The sequence below is a fragment of the Engystomops pustulosus genome, chromosome 5 (assembly GCF_040894005.1).
Source record: "Engystomops pustulosus chromosome 5, aEngPut4.maternal, whole genome shotgun sequence".
NCBI lineage: Eukaryota > Metazoa > Chordata > Amphibia > Anura > Leptodactylidae > Engystomops > Engystomops pustulosus.
This window is the reverse complement of record NC_092415.1, coordinates 143,148,203-143,170,494: the sequence shown is the minus strand read 5'-3', so window position 1 is coordinate 143,170,494 and position 22,292 is coordinate 143,148,203. Positions and strand designations below refer to the sequence as shown.

The window sequence follows — 22,292 nt, the reverse complement described above, 5'->3', positions numbered from 1 at the left end:
GACCGCAGCCTCTGTATTACCAGCATACCCCGCGTTACGTGTGATTGCAGACTCAGTATTACCAGCATACCCTGCGTTACGTGTGACCACAGAGTCAGTATTACCAGCATACCCCACGCTACATGTAACCGCAGCCTCAGCATTACCAACGGACCCCCCCCACCCATCATGGTGTCCAAAATGCAGATTCATCACCATTTCAATGCACATAAACATTTGAATAAAGTTTGAAAAAGTAAGAGGTGTGTGAAAGTTGTAAAACCGAGCCTGTAATAAAAATAATGCAACTTTTTTTGTCATTTATACCACATTTGGAATTTTTCTTCAGCTTCCTAGTACACTGCAAGGGATATTAACCTTTACAGGGTTAAAGGCAGACCATTTCCATCTTTGATTTTCCATTTTTACCTCCCCGTCTTTAAAAATCCATAACTGTGTTATTTCCATGTACAGAAAACCTAGGTGCCTAGGTAATCTCATTGGACTTTTCTCCATTTGACACTTGTTATGCACAATCAAAATGTTATGTATTGTCCCTATTTTACTACCTTTCCTTGTTGGCACAGCAGACTGACTCTATATAGCTACTTATTGACATAACTATACTACCACGCCATCCTGTTGTTATTATATAATCTCCCCAGCATCAGCGAATACTCTCTCCGTAAAAAATGGCTGTCCCATATAATTTTATTGTATAAAAATCTCTGACAGTGGTGACCTCCAAAACGGGAAATGGCGCCTATATGTCTAAAACGCAACTTTTACACCGTTTTACATGACATAAAAATTGTAATAAAAAGTGATCAAAATGTCATACAGTCAGCAAATTGGTAGCAATAAAAAAATGGTCTCCTTTCGCAAAAAATGACACCCAACACAGCGCCGTGCACCAAAGTATGAAAAAGTTATTAGGGGCAGAAGATGCCAAAATATATTTTTTCTTTTCGTACACATTCGTTTAATTTTTGAAAATGTATTAAAACGTAATAAAACCTATATAAATTTCGTATCACTGTGATCGTACCGAACCAAAGAAAAAAGTAGAGGTGTTATTTGGAACACAGAGTGAAAGTCGTAAAAAAACTGAGCCCACAAGAACATGAGGCACATGTGTTTTTTTTTTCAATTTTTCCACATCTGGAATTTATTTTTTACACAAAATACACAGAAAAATGAAAAAAGTTATGGATTTTTGAAGGTGAAAAGCAAGAAATGAGCAAAAAAAAAAACCTGCATCTTTAAAGGGCACCTACCACCACAAATCTACCTATAAAGGTAGATCGGGTGGTAGGTGAATCAATGGGACGTGAGGATAGCCCTTTTAAGGGCTAATCCTCACGTCCCCGCACTGTTTTATAAACTTTTATTACTTATATATGTTAATTTACTTATGCGGCTACCGGGGCGTGGAGTAGCCGCATCTGAGGTTACACGAGGCGGCTACTCCACGCCCCGGTAGCCACATTACCCCTCCTACTCACCATGTTCGGCGCGCAGCTGCTCGTAGCTGCGCGCCCTCGTCCGCCGATCCTGCCGTCTGCGCATGCGCAGAACAGCAGGCCCGCGCCTGCGCAGCCCCGGCTTCAGAGCAGCGACCGCGCAGGCGCGGGCCTGCTGTTCTGCGCATGCGCAGACGGCAGGATCGGCGGACGAGGGCGCGCAGCTACGAGCAGCTGCGCGCCGAACATGGTGAGTAGGAGGGGTAATGTGGCTACCGGGGCGTGGAGTAGCCGCCTCGTGTAACCTCAGATGCGGCTACTCCACGCCCCGGTAGCCGCATAAGTAAATTAACATATATAAGTAATAAAATTTTATAAAACAGTGCGGGGACGTGAGGATTAGCCCTTAAAAGGGCTATCCTCACGTCCCATTGATTCACCTACCACCCGATCTACCTTTATAGGTAGATTTGTGGTGGTAGGTTTCCTTTAAAAATGGGGCAAGTGTCTGCTTACAGAAAATATATGGTTTGCTGGGGTTTAGTATAATTCTTTGTGCAGTAATTTCAGTTTTATTTGTGAACATCAACATTGTAAAAATTGCTCTGGTCAATAACGCGACAAAATTTCCAGAAATGCCTGGTAGTGAAAGGGTTAAAGTATGGCATAAACTTTGTTGACATGCCCACTTTTAAAACTTGTGTTTTTCCCGCCACATTTTTGTGAGGTGAGACAGGCCAGCACTGCAGTCTCTCCAGGCACATTCTTCTCACAGGAAAACACAAGCAAAGATACCGGAGCTAAACACGCCATGTCTATCTAGCCCCTGAGATCAATTCCAATCTAGGTAAATTCCACTGCCGTACACGTATTCATCGCTAACACTACTTAGGGTTGTCATGGAGAGAACACCACAGCGGCTGCACTGCTAATGTCCGCGCGCACTGGCGGCTGGGGCACTTAGGACCCATCACTGCATATCTCTCCCCAATCTCACACAGAACTGGACGCGTCATCAAGTCAGCGATCTTGACCAATCAGAACTCTTCTCTCGCTAAGAAAGACAAAGCGGTAATGTAATTGGTTGTTTGCACAACTGCCTCTGATTGGCACCAAATCCTACGGTGAGGCGGAGCTCAATGCAGCAGGGAAGTGTTTCCAAACCCGTTCACTGCGCCCACTGGAAACAGCGCCGCTGCAGGTAACGGAGTGCCAGTACACGGACCTGTAGTGTCAGGATGCGCTGCTCGCCTGCTCGCGCTGTGATGAGCGGTCACTAAGCGCTCCGCTTCTATTGCAGGGATTAGAATTTGGAGGCGAGAGGTCTTATGGCAGTAGAAGGAAAGTCCCGGCACAGAGAGCTCCCAAACAAGGAGCAAAGCGGATCAATGGATGGGCACCCCAGGCACAGGCAGCGGGCGTCCACTAAGGGGAAGAGCAGGTCCCAGCACCCTGAGACTTCTCAGCCCAGGACTAAGAGAAGCTCTTACCTCAGCCCTGACCGGGTAAAGGCTGCCTCTGCCCTGATTATCGGTAAGTGCTGCCTGCATGCTATACAAGTGCTACACACAATGGAGCCGGAAACTTTTCATGTATTATTTGTGGGGTGAAAAGGTTAAAAAGCGCAGTTCCACTAATTTCTTGGATTTATTTTTTCAATGCTAAACATTGAGACTACCCTGTTTTCCCAAGGTCTGTAGAGTTACAAAATGTATCATAATAAAAAAGCCCTAAATAGCACATTAATGAAAAAATGTGTGTATAAAATATATATATATAATATATATATATATATATATATATATATATATATATATATATATATATATATTTCTCTCAAAGATGATCAAAAATCTTCTTTGTGTCCCCTGTTTTTTTTTTTTTTTTTTTACCAAGAACAAGCTGTAGTCTCAATTGATGGCTATTTAGAGTGTATTGCGTTTTCTTTTTTTTCCATCTTCCCAAACCAGAACAGCAAGGGCATGTTCCCATGTTGGATTCTGGCACAGATTCCCCACCTGTTATTTCAATGGCAAAATTCCAAGAAGTCCACTCATGCATAAGGCCACCTGCACAGATATGTGTGCAATTTCGGAACACGCACACACAAGGAATCCATGCGTCATTAACTGCTGATGTCCTGAGCCGGAGACACGAGCACGACCCGTTCCGAAATTTGCTTGCAGGGCTGGAGAAACCGTGTGTTTGAAACGTTGCCAGCACATGTGCATGTACAGTAGCCTACAAGGAGGTGATGAATGAATTCCACTAGAAATGTAGCGCATGTCTGTCAAAAAATGCACCTCAAAGCTTGTCAGTGGGTTTTGGCACCTATTTCACTGAAATTGTGCAGACAGAAGACATGTGTTTACTTGCCCAATTTTTTTAAAGGACTTCTACCTCCAGATTTACTGTTGGTAGACTGTTACCAATGTCATGCTCAACCGAAAAATATGCTAGTGAACAGAGGAGATCAGGCCTACGTTAGCCAAGCACCTCCTGGCTCCGTCTAGTAATAAATTATGCACACCCCCTTCATAAATATAATTTTTTTTGTACCTCCCGCAAGCGGTGCAAACAGCCAGTAACATCACCTGGCTGTCTGAAAATCTTGCGATCTCTGTGCAACGTGTAGAACTACTGTGCACGTGCGAGATTTGCAGATAGCGTGGTGATGTCACCGGCTCTTGTTGGATGTGCAAAGGTAAAATTTTTATAAAGGGGGTGTGCATAATTTATTATGGAGCCAGGAGGCGGTCGGCTGATGTAGGCCTGAGTGCTGCCGGATTATTTAAAAAAAAAAAAAATAGAATCTTTTTAGTGTTACGGACGTTCAAGAATTTAAGAAAACGGATGCCAATTAAACCCTAAGGTAAGGAGCATGACTTGGTGACAGTCTAGCACCAGTAAATCTGGTGCTAGATGTCCTTTAATAGTCCCCACCAACCCACATAACAGGAAGTTTAATGTTATTATTCTTTTGATTGTTTACTTTTATATTTCAGTGCATTGTACTTTCATCATAATCCTGTTATTACACAATAGGAGCCCCTTCCTTCTGTCAGACCACTTATATACTATAGTTTCTCTTGACTGCTACCTCTAAGTGGTTAAAAAAATGGGATTCACTCTATTATGTATAACACAGCTGGCCTCTGCAATGCCAAAAAACATGCTTTTGTACTAGTGAATGACCATGACTATATATTTTTTTTTCTCCCTTTCATTATATCCATATATATGCACAGGCAAGTAAAACCTTATTTAGTTATTGCTTTCTATGTGAAAATTTCTGGGATGCATCTTTGAACTTTGATTTTGTGATGTCATTTTATGAGCCAACTGCTGGAGCCACAGATTGTCATTTGTTTGTGGGCAGCAGTTGGTGGTTCTGTTGTTTGTGAACCAAGGGCCACGTTCTTGTGCAGGTAGCCTTACTGCTAGTCATTATAGAGGCTACTGCGATGCTTCTATAATGATGGAAATTACAGTGTAGCCTCTCTTGTTGCACATATCTCTAAGCTATAAGGTACAATTTAGTGAGGGGGTTAATTACAATGCCAACCGGAAAGATTTTAAGCTTTATAGCTGCCATTGTGATGCTCTTCTGATTCATCATTGGTAGAAGATAACTTGTGAGCAGAGAAGAGAATACGCTGCAGGGGAATGAGTTGTTACTCCCATTCTGCACTTTCTGTATGTACATAGCTGTACATGGTACATAAGGTGAGGACTGCGGCTAAGAATTTTTAATTTAAATTGAACCACAGAGAACTTGAAGACTACTTCTACTATATGTGACTGATGGTGTTCTTCTTCGTTGTCTTTTGTATGCCCAGGGGGCATCCTTTGCAAGTTCTCGGTGCCATAATGAGCAATGAAACAGCTGGTCTTTACATTACAATGGAATGCAAATGCTCTCTACACATTTTATTGACAAAGCTTTGTCGGAAAGCATGGCTGGAATAATGGATTTGTCATGGAGACACTGAGTATCAGGAGTCCAGGGTCATTCATAAAGAAGGAGTCAACATAGTTTTTAACAGGTTCAAACTAACAATGATACTTTCTAAGGTGCAGTATTCCTTATACACGTTTTGTGGTTGGAAAAACATGTTGAACATGCCAGAATGGTTATTGGGTAGAGTTTCTTTAAATGGTTTTGACATTCCAGCTGTTGAATCGAGGATCTATATCTACCATGTTCTAGCTAATATGTTACATAGTTGATACCGTTAAGTAAAGACACATGCTCATCAAGTTCAACCAAGGAAGGGAAGACATTTACTGGAAACAATATTTAACATAACAGTCTATGTTATTTAGATGTAAAAAGCTATCTAGACCCTTCTTGAAGCTCTTTGCTGTCCCTACTTCGACCAGCTCCTGAGGCAGGCTACAGATTTACAGTTCTCTCAGTAAAATAGTCCTGTCGCCTTTGGAGATTAGACAGTGCCCCCTTGTCTTTTTGATTTGATTTAACCTGAAACAACTTTCCACCATATTTTTTTGTATGGATCATTCATATATTTATATAAATCAATCATGTCACCTTGTAATAGTAAATAAATCTAGTTGTTTTAATCTATTCTCATAACTGACCCTCCAAACCCCTTATCATTTATGGGGCTCTTCGTTGAACCCTCTCCTGCTCCAGGGCATCCTTTTTATGGACTGGCACCCAGAACTGGACAGCATATTCCAGGTGAGGCCAAACCAATGCCTTGTATAGTGGTAATATTACATTCCTAGCACGAGAGTCCATACCACTTTTGATACATGACTAGATCTTGTAGGCTTTAGAAGCAGCTGATTGACATTACATGCTGTTATTTAATTTATGATCCACTATTACACACAGTTCCTTCTCAATGCAAGACTCTCCCAGATTTACTCCCCCAAGGACATATGTTGCCTGTGGATTATTAGCCCTTAGGTGCATAACCTTACATTCATCCACATTGAACCTCATTTGCCAAGTGGATGACCAAACATTCAGTTTGTCCGTCCAAGTCGCCCTGCAGCGTTTAAACATCCTCCATAGACTGTAGTAAACTACACAGCTTGGTGCATCTGCAAAAATAGACACCGTGCTATTAATTCATCATTAATGAATATATTAAATAGTAGTGGTCCAAGCACAGAACCCTGGGGTACACCACTTATTACTGGTGACCATCAGAAATCCATAGACCATAGAAATCGTTGACCACAACTCACTGGATACGATTCTTCAGCCAGTTTTCAATCCAATTTCCACTGATTCTTCTTAAACCAATGGACCATATTTTATGCAGATAAGATTAGTCTTGACAACTTCTATCCTTAGTAAACCCATGCTGATTATCACTTCTTATACCATGTGATGTCACATACTCCTGTATGTAGTCTTTTAGTAACCCTTCCAATATTTCCCACACAATTAAAGTTAAGCTTACAGGCCTGTAATTGGCTAGCGAAGATCTAGAGCTTTTTTAAATATTGGCATCACATTCACCTTGCACCAGTGACTTTGCACCAAACCAGTCATAAGGGAATCCCTGAAGATTTTAGCGGCACAGCAATAAAGGAACTGAGTTCTTTAGAAACTCTGGGGTGTAACCCATCTGGTCGAGGAGCCTTGTACATATTTGTTTTATTGAGCTTACATTGGAGCATATGATTGCAATTACATCTGTTACATTGGCTTACCAATTTCCTTTTCTTTTTTTTTTTTTTTTTTTTAAGTACCCCTGTGCCATAACTTGCCTAGTGTGTTATCACTTGGCTTTATCAATGACTTATCAAGTGGTGAGCTCTGTTCTCATTGTGAAATTAAATACGTAAACAGAGCAAAACACCCGATGCTCGTTACCCACCGCATGCCTTTCAGCTGTTGGCACATGCACGTCGGCTTTTTCACACTGCAGTATTTTTCCACTAATCTATTATCTGTGGGGAAAAAAAATAGAACCCTTACATTTCTGTGTTCACGGACAACATTGGAGCAGTGGATAAAAAGTGAAGTGTGAAAAAGCCCATTCAATAGAATGATTCAGTAAGGCATCGGTGAATAATTGCAGAAGTCAGTTAGAGAAATTCTGTATGTGTCCATAAGCCAAAATAGGTTCTGTGAAAAAAAGCCAATGTGAATCCACCCTTATGTTTGGTGGTGTTTGAATCTTAATGTCAGCAAAACAACAAAGCACTGGGGATTATATCTATCCGGGCATATATACTCCCAAAGATTGCTACATGTAACCATGTACATGGAGTTAGATGAACACGTCCTGTATTTTCAAGAGACGCTTTAAATTATAAATGGGTTTCTAGGCTCATGACGAGTTTAGTAGAGCTAGCTGTACTTTTTTCATTGCATTGCTATTCATATGATGATGATCTCTGCCCTTTTAAAAAGGCAGCACTTTGTTAATTAAAGTTAAAATTCAGTTAATAATCAGTAAATCAAGCAATGGGAATTGTCATAAGAGCATGATACTTTCTCATACATACATGCATACATACTTGCCTTAGTGGGCTATAATATGGCTCTGTATTATGCCACCTTTTCATTAAATATGCAGATTTTATATTATCTTTGGTTATAGCCCATGTAAAAGAGTATAAAGGGACTACATGAAGCACTAATGAATGTTTTCTTTCAACAGTAGCTATCAGGCAGAAACTGGCTTTTTTCAAGGCACTAGATAAAAGAATATGGATGATTCTTTATGTAGGTGAGCAATCTAGCTATACCAGGCTTGTCGCTGTTGTTTTGTAGTAGTGTCACTAATACAATATAGAGGTACTTTCTTGGAGAAGAAAATTTAAAGCACTTGTAAAACTTTATGCAACTGAAAATGCTGCTTTATTGCCCAGCAACAAGCTGCTTATACCACAGTTATTCGAACGACAAGGACACTGGATCTACTAATGCTTTGTGAAGCTCAATGTTATGACATTCTGTATAAGATTATTATTATTATTATTTTTTTTATTTTTTTTTTTTACAAGAATGGGATGCAGAAAAATCTAAGAAATATTTTTCTTGCTAATCCATTCGAACTATACTTGTTCTAGCAGAGGTGCTAGGGGGATCTGGGGTGTTGTTGCCCCCAGCTGCCATTGATACCTGCCAATTCCTCAGTAACATGTTACAGTGTTTAAAGAACACCTGTCACCAGATCAAGAATTATAAACCAAGCACACCGACCTACTGGTGTGTGCCCCTTCTGGCAGGATCTGCTCTTCTTTTAGCTTCTTATGCCCTATTTTTTAAGAAAAAGGGGGTCTTTAAAAATTATGCAAATGAGCCTGAGTGGCTCCAGGCTCCATAGGAATTATTGGAGCCTTCAGGCTCATTTGCTGAATTTTTAAAGCCCCTTTTTAAAAAAAAAAAAAAAAAACAGGGCATAATTAGCTAAAAGAGCAGCAGATCCTGCCAGAGGGTGCACACACCAGTAGGTCTGTATGTTTGTTTTACAATCCTTGATCTGGTGATAGATGTCCTTTAACTACTTATGCTACAGTCACTGGAGTCTGGTGTATTGCAGCTGCGTCCATGGTACTACCCCTAGCTATGATAATTGATGCCGTGTCCTGAAAATATACCTTTGGTGTACTTTCTGAGAACAGTCCTCTTAAGTGGTCATTTATCTTTTTCATGAACTTTACATAGATCAAGTAAATAGTATAATAACTACTATTAACTGCATCTAAAACTTTGTCCAAAGCTGTCTCCTATATCATGATCCGATTTATATGCAGTGAGCTAACTTCTAGTGATAAAAAAAAGGCATACTATTAAACAAAAAAGCTTTTAATCATTAATTCATGCTTGTAGACCCCAGGGAGGCACAATACAGAGTCTCATCTTCTTATACGATCAGTCTGCTCATCTCACACAGTGCATGCTGTTGTTCCTTAGTAACTTACAGTGACAGAGTTGCTATGGAATAAGGAAATTATGCACATTGTTACAATAAAAATATGTTACATCAGTGTTCCTTGAACAACTGTATTTTTTGGACTATAAGATGCGACACAGATGTAGTCTTCCAAAATAAGGAAAGATGTATATTAAAAATGCTCTGGTAGTAACAGACAAGCACAGCTCTGCTACATCCGTTACCTCCCACAACTCTTGTTACTTTGTTATTCAGGTTTGCTACCTTCACTCACATGAACACAATCAACACTACTATATTCATTCACTTATATGTACACAAAACTCTTCACACACAGTCCCATCAGCAACTTCTTATAGTAAAGTATAGAGGCTATACTCTCTGAGATCGTGTGAAGCGCCTTTTTTTCGGCACTACAAGAATGCGATCAGGGGGGTCTGGCGGTGCTGGATTCACAAAGGCACACAAATATTATATTTTAACGTCATCTGTTGCCCTCTGGTTTTTATGTGTGTTTGTCAGATGTTTTTATCAAATACAAGTGCAATCATATTATGAGTAACAAAAGCTTTTATTGACAGAATGAGTTAATGCAGCAAGTCAATTGCAGTGTTGACCCTTCTTCTTCAGGAATTCTGCAATTCTCCCTGGCAGCTCTCAATCAACCTCTGGACCACATCCTGACTGATAGCAGGATATCAATGCTTGCATTTTGTCACAATTTGTTGGTTTTTGTTTGTCCACCCGTCTCTTGATGATTGACCACAAGTTCTCAATGGGATTAAGATCTGGGGAGTTTCCAGGCCATGGACCCCAAATCTCTGTTTTGTTCCCTCAGCCATTTAGTTATCACCTTTGCTTTATGGCAAGGTGCTCCATCATGCTGGAAAAGGCATTGTTGATCACCAAACTGCTCTTGGACAGTTGGGATAAGTTGCTCTTGGAGGACATTCTGGTACCATTCTTTATTCATGGATGTGTTTTTAGGTGTATTACAAAGAGTGACAGGTTCTTTGGATTTCGTGTTATAGAATAAGAAAAATTACACAGTCAACAATATTTAAAAGGTTTATTGTAATACAAAAGTATATAAAGAGGTAAATATCAAAAGATTATACTCACAACACTGTCAACTTTCATTGATGTGCTCCGGCACACAAATCTTCACGGGCTTATCAACTTACAACTCTGTCCAGCATCATTGATGACCTTCCGGCAGGTAGGGATCTTCACGGACTATCACCAAGCAGTAGAATGACAGGTAACATCAAGTTTGTTCTCCAGGCGTCCCACAGAGATACAAACTGCAACAGTATATAGCTAGCTTTCAAATCTGTTCTGTTCTAATCTGTAAGTCTGCCGCTAGGTGATAGGACGGAAGTTTTATACCCCATGTCTGTGCGTCACCAAACTATATGGAAAAACATATGTATGCATATGTTTTCTCTCATTATTCCCCTAATGGTATAGTTTCCCATGAAAGTGGCCAGTTTTCATTGGAAAGCATCCCAGGAGATGAGCGCATCCCAAAAGATAGGCGCATCCCAGCAGGTGTGTAATGCCTAACAGAGTGCCAAATAAGGATAAGAATGAGAATAAAAATGTCAAATATAATGAGTATGAAAATATGTTGATTTGGGTTCATTCACAGTTGAAATAAGGTTACATGAACTGTCTTTTATAGAGAAGACATGTTGTATCTTCGACTCCATTTTGGTTTTCCATTACATTAGGCAAGACTGTGAGAGAGCCGATTCCCTTGGCTGAGCAGCAACCCCACACATGAATGGTTGCAGGATGCTTTATAGTTGGCATGAGACAAGACTGGTGGTATCGCTCCCCTTGTCTTCTCAGAACAAGCTGTTTTCCAGATGTTCCAAACAAGTGGAAAGGGGATTCATCAGAGAAAATGACTTTACCCCAGTCCTCAGCAGTCCACTCCCTGTACCTTTTGCAGAATATCAGTTTGTCCCTGATGATTTTTCTGGAGGGAAGTGGCTTCTTTGCTGCTCTCCTTGACACCAGGCCTTGCTCCAAGAGTCTCCGCCTCACAGTACGTGCAGATGCACTCACACCTGCCTGCTGCCATTTCTGAGCAAGCTCTGCACTGCTGGTAGCCCGATCCTGAAGCTGAAACACTTTTTTAAGAGACGGTCCTGGTGCTTGCTGGTCCTTTTTGGGTGCCCTGGAGCCTTTTTGGCAACAATGGAACCGCTCTCCTTGAATTCCTTGATGATGCGATAGATTGTTGACTGAGGTGCAATCTTTCTAGCTGCGATAGTCTTCCCTGTTAGGCCAGTTTTGTGCAGTGCAATAATGACTGCACGTGTTTCTTTAGAGATAACCCTGGTTAACAGAAGAAAAATAATGATGCCAAGCACCAGTCTCCTTTTAACCGGTTAAGGACCGGGCCCTTTCCTGTTTTTTCATGTCCATTTTCACTCCCCACCTTCAAAAATCTATGTTGTATCATTGTTTGGGGCCTAAACCCCATCATCAGCAGTAATTACAATATACATCCCCATGTGATAATCTGTTTTTAGTTTTTATCTTTTTCTGTTTTATTATTATATAAAAAGATATCATAAAAGTTCTAACATGGCATCAATTAAAACCTCATCTGGTCCTGCAAAAAATGATACCTTACACAGTTCTGTAAACCAAAGTAAAAAAAAAAAGTTACCTGCCATTTAAATTAACCCACTCAAAATAAATACTTTGAAAACATTGCCCTTATCCCTAAAAGGTATATGGGAGGGGCCGGACGAGTAGGGCATGCTTTTTTTTTTTTTTATGCCAGGTACGAAAACATAAAGTTTGATTTATGTAAGGGAAACTATTTTTAGCTAAAAGAAAAGTCAGTTAGTTGAACCGGTAGGAACCAGTCACTAGCTGTATTTGTGAAAATGTGGTGATGGGTTCCCTTTAACCCCTTCGCGCACCCTGACGTGATACTACGTCACAGGATGCGGGTCGTTCCCGCACCTTGACGTAGTATCACGTCATGGCGATCACCCGGGCTCAGAAGCCCGGGTGAAGTGGTACGCGGTAGCCGGGATCCTGCAGTAACATTGTGAACGCACCGTCTATAGTGAATCGCCGCGACGATTGGCACCCTCTGTGCATGGTACGGAGGTGCCGATCGTTGCCATGGCAACCCTGAAGCCCGATAAGGACACCAGGGTTGTCTTTACTAGAAGCCTGTTAGGATCGTGCTTACAGCACGATCTAACAGTGCTGATGTCAGCCTATGCAGAATGCAAAGGCTAACTATGTAATATGCTGCAATACATTAGTATTGCAGTATATTACAATGAACAAGTGATCAAATGATCACTTGTTCATGTCCCACCCTGGGACAAAATAAAACAGTAAGAAAAAGTAAAAAAAAAAACAAAGTGCAATAAAAAAAAATTATTAAAAAAGAATAAAAGTCCCTTGAAGTCCCATCCCATGCAATAATCCAATAAAACATAAAGTGAAAATCACCAAAAAAACATAACATATTGGGCATCACAACGTCCGTTACAACCTGTACAATAAAATAAAATCGTCACTGAACCCGTATGGTGAACGGCATTAAAAAAAACCACAAAAAAAACTTGCAAAAATTATGAAATTTTAACATATGACCTCATAAAAAGCGCATAAAAAGTAATCAAAAAGTAAAATTTACCCCGACATGATACCAAGAATAAGTACAGCTTGTCCCGCAAAAAATAAGCTATAAACCAGCTCTGTAAACAAAAAAATATAAATGTTCTGCCCGTTGTTACCTGGCGATACAAAAACAAGAAAATTTCTCACAAAATGAGTTCTATATTCTGCAAAACAAGTTAACCATAAAAAAGCCATATAAATGGGGTATCGCCGTAATCGTGATGACCCGTAGAATAAAGATAACACATTATTTTTATGGTATGGTGAACGTCCGGTGAAAAAAAAGCTAAAAACCATAAACAAGAATTGATTTTTTTAACCACCACCAAGAAAGAGGTAATAAAATCTGATTATTAGCTATTGAACCCCTCTTAAATGATGTCCCTGAAAAGTGGATTTCATCCATTACAGTTTGTAAATTACACCTTCATATTGTTTTAACCCATGTGAAGCATCTAAAGGGTTAACACACTTCTTAAAGTAGATTTTTTACACATTGAGGGGTGTAGATTCTAAAATGGCGTGATACATGGGGTTTTACTGCTGTTTAGGCTTCTCAAAGTCAGTTAAAGCTGAGCATGTGCTTCTAAATAAGGGTTTTGGCGATTTTCATAAAAATGAGAAAAATTGCACCCAAAATTCTGAAACTCCTAACAACCTAGAAAAGAGAGAGGATGCATAAAACCCTATGCCGATATAAAGCAGACATTCGGGAAATGCTAGTTATAAAGTTACTTGGGTGCTGTGACTATCTGCCTGAAAAGCAGAAAATTTTGAGCTTTGAAAATGAAAAATTTTCAGAAATTTTTGCCAAATTTCAATTTTTTTTTTATAACTAAACACAAAAGATATCATCAAAATTTTTCTATTACTATGAAGTACAATGTGTGACGGTAAAACAATCTAAAAATCCCCTGTATATGTTAAAGCGTCGCGAATAGAGATGAGCGAGCACTAAAATGCTCGAGTGCTCATTATTCGAGACAACCTTTTCCTGATGCTCGAGTGCTCGTCTCGAATAATGAGTCCCATTGAAGTCAATGGGAGACTCGAGCATTTTTCAAAGGGACCATGGTTCGGGAATAAAATGTGTTATCTAATTGAAAAAGAATGTCTTCTGATAAGTTAGCAGATGTATGGAAACATCTGCAATCTATTCTTCACTGTTTCGCACGTATATTATCTCCCGACAAGTTGGCAGATGTGAAGAACAGCGAAGAATAGAATAAAAACTGTGAAGAATATATTGCAGATGTTCGGCACATGTGCTGCCCCTCCCCCGGTGTCTCCGTGCTGCCCCTCCCCCGGTGTCTCCGTGCTGCCCACCGTGTTCTTCACACATATATATTGTTCTTCACGTAGTATTTTGTTCGCACCGTTCCGCGCGTATCTTCCGACAAGTAAGCAGATGTGCCGAACATCTAATCTATTCTTCACTGTGTTTTTTTTTAATTAAATGCTGGATCTCGAGCAGGGGAAATACTCGTCCGAGCAACGAGCCGTTTCGAGTACCTTAATACTCGAACGAGCATCAAGCTCGGACGAGTATACTCGCTCATCTCTAGTCGCGAAGTTATAACCTCCTATAATGACACAGGGCAAATTTAAAAAATCAGGCCTGGTCCTAAAGGTCTAAAATGGCATAGACACGAAGGGGTTAAGGATGTCATATAATCGTTTAGGTAAAAAGGTAAATAATGTTCTTTATCACCATATTCTACTTTCTTTCGGGGGCTAGCATGTTATGAGCAGCGTTTAGTGAAATGCGTTACAGTTGCCTAATGGTTACAGGCAGCAAGTGTCTGGAGTCCACTCACTGAGGTTTATGCAGAGTTTTCTAGGCATACTCTATGAAGGTTGCGATATCCTCCATTGTCAGTATTGGAGACAATGGGCGAGATTTATCGGGGCTTATACTCCAGTCTTTTGCCATACAAGCCAACAACGGCAGAGTGGGATGGTTTCCTGACTACTCTCTCTTGTGATGCAAGATGATTGGTGCAAAGAAAAGAAAAGTATTGTTTATCAAGTATAGATTGTTACACAGAAAAAAAAAAAAGGTTTTAAAAAAATCTTTTTTTTTTTTAATGCCAATATTTTACATAAAAGTTAATGAACTCCTTAAGGATGTAGCCAGTTTAAAGCTTAAGGTTCCGCCTGATTTTTGTGGATTCTGACTTGCGTCGCTTTATATGGTTATAACTTTTGAACACTGGTGTAAAAGGTCTCTGGAATTTTTAGTATTATTTCACGCAGATTACTCTTAATGAATTATATATCTTGTATTCACTAGTCGTGTCCATATTGAATAGCACTTTTTTATATCTAAATATTTGGTATGTTGATCGTGCTGTATCTAAAATCCCCGCAAATTATACTTGGATAATACTCGCCGATCTATCTTTGTACTTTATTCACCTTTTCTGGCCCGCACATATCTAGGTGTGCACTTTTTTTCATGACATTTCGTCATTGAGCTCCTTCTAGCCATTCGGCATATGTGTATCTGTCGTTATCCATGATACTTCATGGGTATACCTTGGCATCTATTGCTATTATTATATTATTAAAATATTCTGTATTACATACAAATCTGTGTATTTTCGCATTGCTTCAATGTATCCGCTGTGGTCTTCGGTAGTGCTCCCAATGTATTCTTTATAGCGCATGCGCATGTAACGCCGGTGTCGCTTCTCCATTGTAACCAACTTTTATTTCGTCACTTCCGGTGACGTAGACGCGTTTCCGGTCTCGGACCCAGCATGGAGCGTTTACATTGTTTCCTTAGTACAGGTGCACTAATCATCCATGTGTGATAACTTACTTTATTTTTTTTGGGGGGGGGTGTCTTGGTGCGTGGCTGTGGGGGTGGAGTTGCGCCAGGTGGGGTGGCGGCATAGGCACTACTTAAGAGCAACCACTTCTGCTTTATTCACATACCCCTGAGGAAGTCACGAGGATTGACGAAACGCGTGGGGTCTGTCTCCCTGCATCTCTCCTATCCATCTGCAATAAAGTATTTCAAACTTGCACCTTTGTAGAAGTGTTTTGATATTGGTCATTTGATGCATCATCTTTTTTTTTTCAAGTTTGCTACTATTGTCTGATGCATGACCGTGATTATTTCTAGCAGTGCCGGCCGGCCTTGCTTTAATTTAAAAACTTTTGAACACCGTTGTTTTTTTTTTTTTTTTTTTTTTGTCCCCCCCCCCCCCCCACATGTTGTACTTCATTTTATTTGACAATTTTGGCTGATAAGTTTTACGTTTTATTTACAAAAAAAAAAAAAAAAAGATTATTTGAAAAATTTGCCATTTTCGAAATTCAAAATCATTGCGTTTTCAGGCAGATTTACCACCTAAATAAGTTGCTGAATGACATTTCCCATATGTCTACTTTACATTTTCATACTTTTTCTGGATAATTTATTTTGATGTCACGTGGCTTACAAATCGAATAGCGATTTTCTGTATTGTCAGAATTGACTATTTTGGGGATACATACCGTTTTTGAATGAAATTTTACATATTTTGCATGAAAAACTCCCTATGTATCAGCCCATTTTCAAATCTGCACCCCTCACACTATCATAAACAGCTTTTAGGAAGATTGTTAACCCCTTGAGATCTTCATAGTAATGAAATCAAAATGGAGGTGAAATTTAGAATGGTCAAATTGTGTTCATATAATTATACGTTCATATAGCCCTAAAATGTACACCTTTCCAAAAGATAAAAAGAAAAAATAAACCATACAATTTGTTCTGCAATTTCTCCTGAGTGCAGAGACTCCCCTCATGTGGCTGTGACTTGGTTTATGGGCGCGCAGCAAGGCACAGAAGGGGAGGAGCACCCTGCAGCTTCCAGGATTTTAGTTTCCTCATTGGCCCCTTTTGCAGGCTATAGAAATTTTTGCTTTTTCGTTATTGTGGCCATGTGATGGCATTTTTTTTGCAGGATGAGATGCTTTTTCCAGTGTTACCATTTTGGGGTTGGTATCCCCTATTGTTGAAAATCTTGGAACTTTTTTTGAGGGCAGGAGTAGAAAAGCATCAATTCTGTACTGGATTTATTTTTGTGTGTGTGTGTTCACCGTATAGCCTAATATTCATGTTATCTTTATTCTATGGGTTGATACGATTACAGGGATACCAGACATGAATATTTTTTCTTATGTTTTACTAAATTTCCCAAATAAAACCCTAATGGTTGATGGCTTGTTTTTGCGGAACATGTTGTACTTTGCAACAGTATCATTCTGGAGTACATATGTTTTTTTGATCACTTTTTATTGCATTTTTTGTGGAATTCAATATGTAAAAATCATAATTTTTGCCAGGCCTGTCACAGTTTTTTTTTTTTTAAACAGCGTTCATTGTGCGGGTTCAATAATTATTTAGTTTTATTCTACGGGTTGTTACGGACGTGGTGATACTATATGTGTGGGGTTTGTGTTATGATTTAGACTTCTTTTAGCGTTATATGTCTCTTTATATGTTATGGGGCTCATGGGCATTTTTAGTGATTTATTACTTTTTATTGAAAAACTTTTTTTTTTTTTTTACTTTATTTTAGTGCTTCCGCCATGGGTTATGAACAAGCAATCATCTACCAGTTTTTTTCGCTGTTTTAGCTTGAATAAACCTTCAATCACGGACGTGCTGCTTATCCACACAACTTAAATGAACAGGCAGGGGAGCTGGTCCATGTACCCCCAAATACACCACATAAATAGTGTCATCAGCAGGATCAGGTTGCCACACATACTGTCCAATCCTCTACTGTGATGGAGCCTAAAATAATCATCAAGACCTTCTGTGCGCCAAAGTGCAGAGCTGGAGTAGGGTTAATCCACTCTGACTTGCCCCCTGGGTTTTTAAGGATTCCTGGAAACTCCTTTAAGTGACATTATGCTGAAATTGGGATATAAGTAACTTTTTGTGTTTTCATAAATAAGATAACCGAACACGGTTTATGATTCAGTGTGACTGGTACCATCTTCAAATCCTATGAGCTTTTCTCTTTACTGTGGATGTTTACTGTCTCTTTAAGACCACTACATGCCCCACTCTCTATAAAGTAAACAGAGGCACATAGTGTATTTTCGTGTATAGTTTGCATAAATTGCTCATCCCCTAAATTGCTTTGTGTAATTGTTGGCACATGAGTCACAGATCACTCTCTGAGACATATCCTAATGATGTTTACACACGGTTTGGTGTGCATGCATATTAACACCTACTTAATACTGATACCTAGCAGTAGAGCACAGGGTCTCATTTAGATTGCAGGTGAGAATGAAGCTTTAGTGATTTGTGGCATGAGGCACTTGCATATGAATTTGATTTAAAGCTTTTATGGCCACATGTATTTCTTCTGGAAAATTGGCTATATGCCTAGTTTGATGTTCTCATTATAAAAGATAGTGTTTCAGCATGCATATTTCACACCTTTTTACATTGCCAAAAAACGATACAATTAAAGGCTTTTCGGTAGTACATCTATTCGGTTTTCGAAGCAACTGGTACTTGAATTATGGGACCAATAAATGTATGTAAGTCTCTTTCAGCTGTTAAATACAAATTATTCTATTCTTAAATCTTTCCTTGGATATTTTTTTATTTTGTATTAAATTCTGTAGCCATATTAGTTCATTCTAAAGATGCTACTGTTTCAGGCAGTATCATCTTAAATTCCTGTGATAGTCTTGTCCGAATATAGACTGAGCAACTGTGATGCCCAACTTTACAACCCATTTGATTGAGGATTACTTTGATTGCAAGTATTTACCTTTTTAGGGCACTTTCACATTTGGAATTTTTCTTTGCATGAATGAATTTTCTCTGAAGCCATTTTGGATTATGGACACATAACAATAAGCTTTTTCACACATGAGTTTTTTCCCCACTGATCCAATATAGTGCACACAAAAAGGTCATGTTATACATTTTTTTTTTTGTGAAAAAGCCCATTGAATGTGAAAAAAATGTCAATGTGAATCCGCCCTTAACCACTAGCCGCTCCGCTCCGTACCATTATAACACAGAGTCCGACTAATAGTGCTCCACCGGAGCTGAAGCGGCATTGTGGTTATGATGCATTGGCAGACCCCAGGGCTTCGATCGGAGCATCGGACCCCCTATAAGCACCCGATTCATGTGAGATAGCCCTTACACGTGCACGGTCAAGCGTGACCGCGACATCTAAGGGGGTTAACACCCGCGATCGGAGGAATCTCCGCAGCTTCGGAGCCGGCACCAGAGGCATGACTTAAAAGTACTGCAAAATATGGGAACGCACCTACCGCCATGCAGTACTATTACTTCAAATGTCAGGAAGGGGTCAATGTAGATGAAGGTATAAAACACTCAAAAACATAAGCTTGTCATATTAATAAAAATTTTTTCTTTTATACTACAACTGTATGTATACTGTTTTTTAACCAAAGTATCCTGAGAGATATGTTGGCAGTGGGAATGCAGCATGGAGCTTTCCAGGCAGCCTTCTTGTGATGATGGAGTTCCCAAGACTAACCAAGACCTTCTTCCAGATTCACTAAATTAAACCCAGTGGGTTTTTGGTCCCCCACCCCCTGATGTCACTGTGATCTACATTACCTTCCTATTCTATCTTCTGTGTCTGATTTTAAAATTCCATAACTCTTGATTAGAAGATGACACAACCATGTGCCATTGCTTCCAATCATCAGGGTACCTTGCTACCTCTCACCCCAGTCCAAACTTTGGGTGGTAAAACTTAAAATTAGGGGTGTTCTATGAATGGACTAGGTTCTTAGAATGTGGGCTGTAGGGTTTCTGGAACCTTTAACCCTTTACTGTAACTGGGGACTCGTAGTCCATGATTGTGTCCAAGTTATTGACAAATATGATATTTCTGTTTTAATGGGAAGGAAACACACAAGCCTTTTCTTTCTTTGATCCTTCTTCTCAGGAGATGTGCTTGGAGAGGTGCCACTGCTCACACTCCCTGTGCAAACAGGTCTTCTCCCAACCTTTGAAGACACACAAGCCTCCTGGAGTTGTCAGGCACCAGTTAACACATCCTTTTATGGCAGTCCTGTCTGCCCTAAAGGGTACTAAAGGAGCCTCATGCCTGGAATGTACTTTAAATGGGCATGTAGACCCCCATTTAATAATAATACAATAATAGTAATAAAAAAATGTACTAAATTGTAAGTAGTGCAAGTGCAACCCGTGACGTAACTTGAGATTGGGGGTTCGTCACAGTATACATTAAAAAATACAAAAATTGCGGCCCAATCTTTAGCCATAAACACAAGAGTGTTCCCAAGACTTGCTAGGAAAAATATAAGCCCTAGTGCACCCTAGAAGTCACTGTGGCCCTTGCACATTTCAGCCGTTTCATAAGGAGACCCATCAGAGGGCAAATAACATAGTAGAGATAACACTGTTGTCTCTATGTAACTAGATCTGTATTTACCTCAGTGGGCATCAGTGGAGTCAAACTTTTGTGCCATTTTGGCTAATAGTGGGCTAAACTCCTAACTTATAGGACCTGAGCACAACCTTTCGACTGCTTTCACATGTGGTGTTTCCATTGTGTTTTGAAACGCAAAAAAAGTTGAAGACGGGAGATTTTTACAATTCTGTTGCTGTCAACATTTGTGTTTGCACAATGTTAACATGACCTTAACGCGTGTTAACATCAGTTATTGTTTGTGATTTGTTAATGCGCTAATGCACCGTTAATGTATTGTTACATATTTTGTGAACAAAAATGTTAACAGCAATGTAAGTTGGCAGATATCCTCTCCATAGGAAACACCACATGTGAATACAGCCTAAAGAAGAAAAAAAAATCTTCTGCCCAATTTGGCCTGAGGTTTTTGGATGCGTTTTGACTGTACTGGAAAACACACTTGGAAGGGGCTTTCCAGTATGCATATGGGTGCGGGTACATATGGCACTGAGTTTTACAGCTTGCTATGTGTTTCGACTAAAACACCTTTTGTTCTGGATCAAGCAAATTTATCGTATAAGTCTGGAAACGTGTCTAGTTTTTGTTTTTTTCTTGTTAGGTTTTGAAATTGCCTGCTTTATCTTAACGGTTGTGTTTTTTATTTTGTTTAGACTTTTGCCTGATAAGTCTCAAATGTGTAAGCAATCACTTGCCTTTGCCCTCTGGACTTGAGTTTATTTGCACAAAAATCTGCAACTCTTTCAGATGTCCACATCTGGAAGCTTATGGCATATCAGGCGCTTCAGTGAAAAAAAACAACATAACCAACCTTGTGAAACAGCAACTCAATTTTGCTAAATGCCACCCCAGGTATTTTTTGTTGCTTACTTGGATAACACCTGGTGCTCATTCTTGAGCATGTGCGTTTCAGTGGAAACCCATATGCATTCTGGCAAAGCCCCTGCACTTACCATTTTCCAATGCAGTGAAAACTCATCTAAAAATGCAACGTGTGAACCTGATCTAATGATTTTAGGGTGTCCCTCTAAGTATGTTATCTGTGCATTAGTAGTTTATTCCCCACATATCTTGTACATAAAAGATTTCGGTCACATCGGGTTGTTTACAAGCACAGACTACAAAAGACTTTTCATAATTAGAGATTACACTAGCTAACAGACGTTGACAAAGTTCTGTCCTATTATCAGGTTTCTAATATATTCTAGCTAACTGCACATTTGTGGATTTGGAGCACTGTATAATATCCACAATATATAATCGGTTGCTTTTGGTACTATATGGTCAATATTTCTCATTCTGAGTGAGGAGGCTACTTGGTTAAAGTTGCCTGTTGTTAAATTCTGCTGGAGATGACAGCAGAGGTCGTTGTGCACAGGGAGAGACTAGATAATTTCCTAAATAAAACCATAAAACATAACTAAATGCAACATTTCTGTTTCCACGGTAAACAGAATTGGACTGGATATAAATAACATTATACTTTCACCCATAAGGCATCATGACTCATAGGATACACCAGCATTTTAATTGGAGTATGATTCAAGACATGACAAGGTAATTGATCCTCATGCTGATCACACTACCCACGCGCTGATTAGATAGTTCCAGTGGGAAACCGTGTGTTTGCAGGTGTTAAGGTCTTAGTACTTATCTGTGTCAGATGATTATAAATTAAGAAAAGCGCTGTGAGATAAGTAAGGCCAGGGGGAGGGAGGCCTTATACTACTAAAATCTCCCACCTCCCTCTAGCCTCATCACAATTACATAAGACTTTAGCTAGCTAAAGTGTTATCTAACACTTCAGAGGCTGCAGAGGAACTCAGGCTTCAAAGCATTTCCCCAGT

The 22,292-nt window shown here is 39.7% G+C and overlaps 1 protein-coding gene across 5 annotated transcripts in view; it reads left to right on the top strand.

Annotated features, from left to right (window-relative positions):
• Positions 1–2,165: 2,165 nt before the first annotated feature.
• The window catches only part of DPY19L1 (dpy-19 like C-mannosyltransferase 1), a 137,051-nt gene continuing 116,924 nt past the window's right edge, over positions 2,166–22,292 (top strand). Inside the window, exons 1-3 of one of the 5 annotated variants that reach the window (XM_072153270.1) lie at positions 2,166–2,289; positions 2,743–2,975; positions 8,090–8,158. In XM_072153270.1, the coding sequence (XP_072009371.1) occupies positions 2,771–2,975; positions 8,090–8,158 (274 nt within the window). In that variant the 5' untranslated portion in view covers positions 2,166–2,289; positions 2,743–2,770. Of the gene's footprint in view, positions 2,290–2,492; positions 2,644–2,742; positions 2,976–6,098; positions 6,148–8,089; positions 8,159–22,292 lie in introns of those variants that run through there. The other 4 variants (XM_072153271.1, XM_072153269.1, XM_072153273.1 and 1 more) reach the window with 4 other exon arrangements.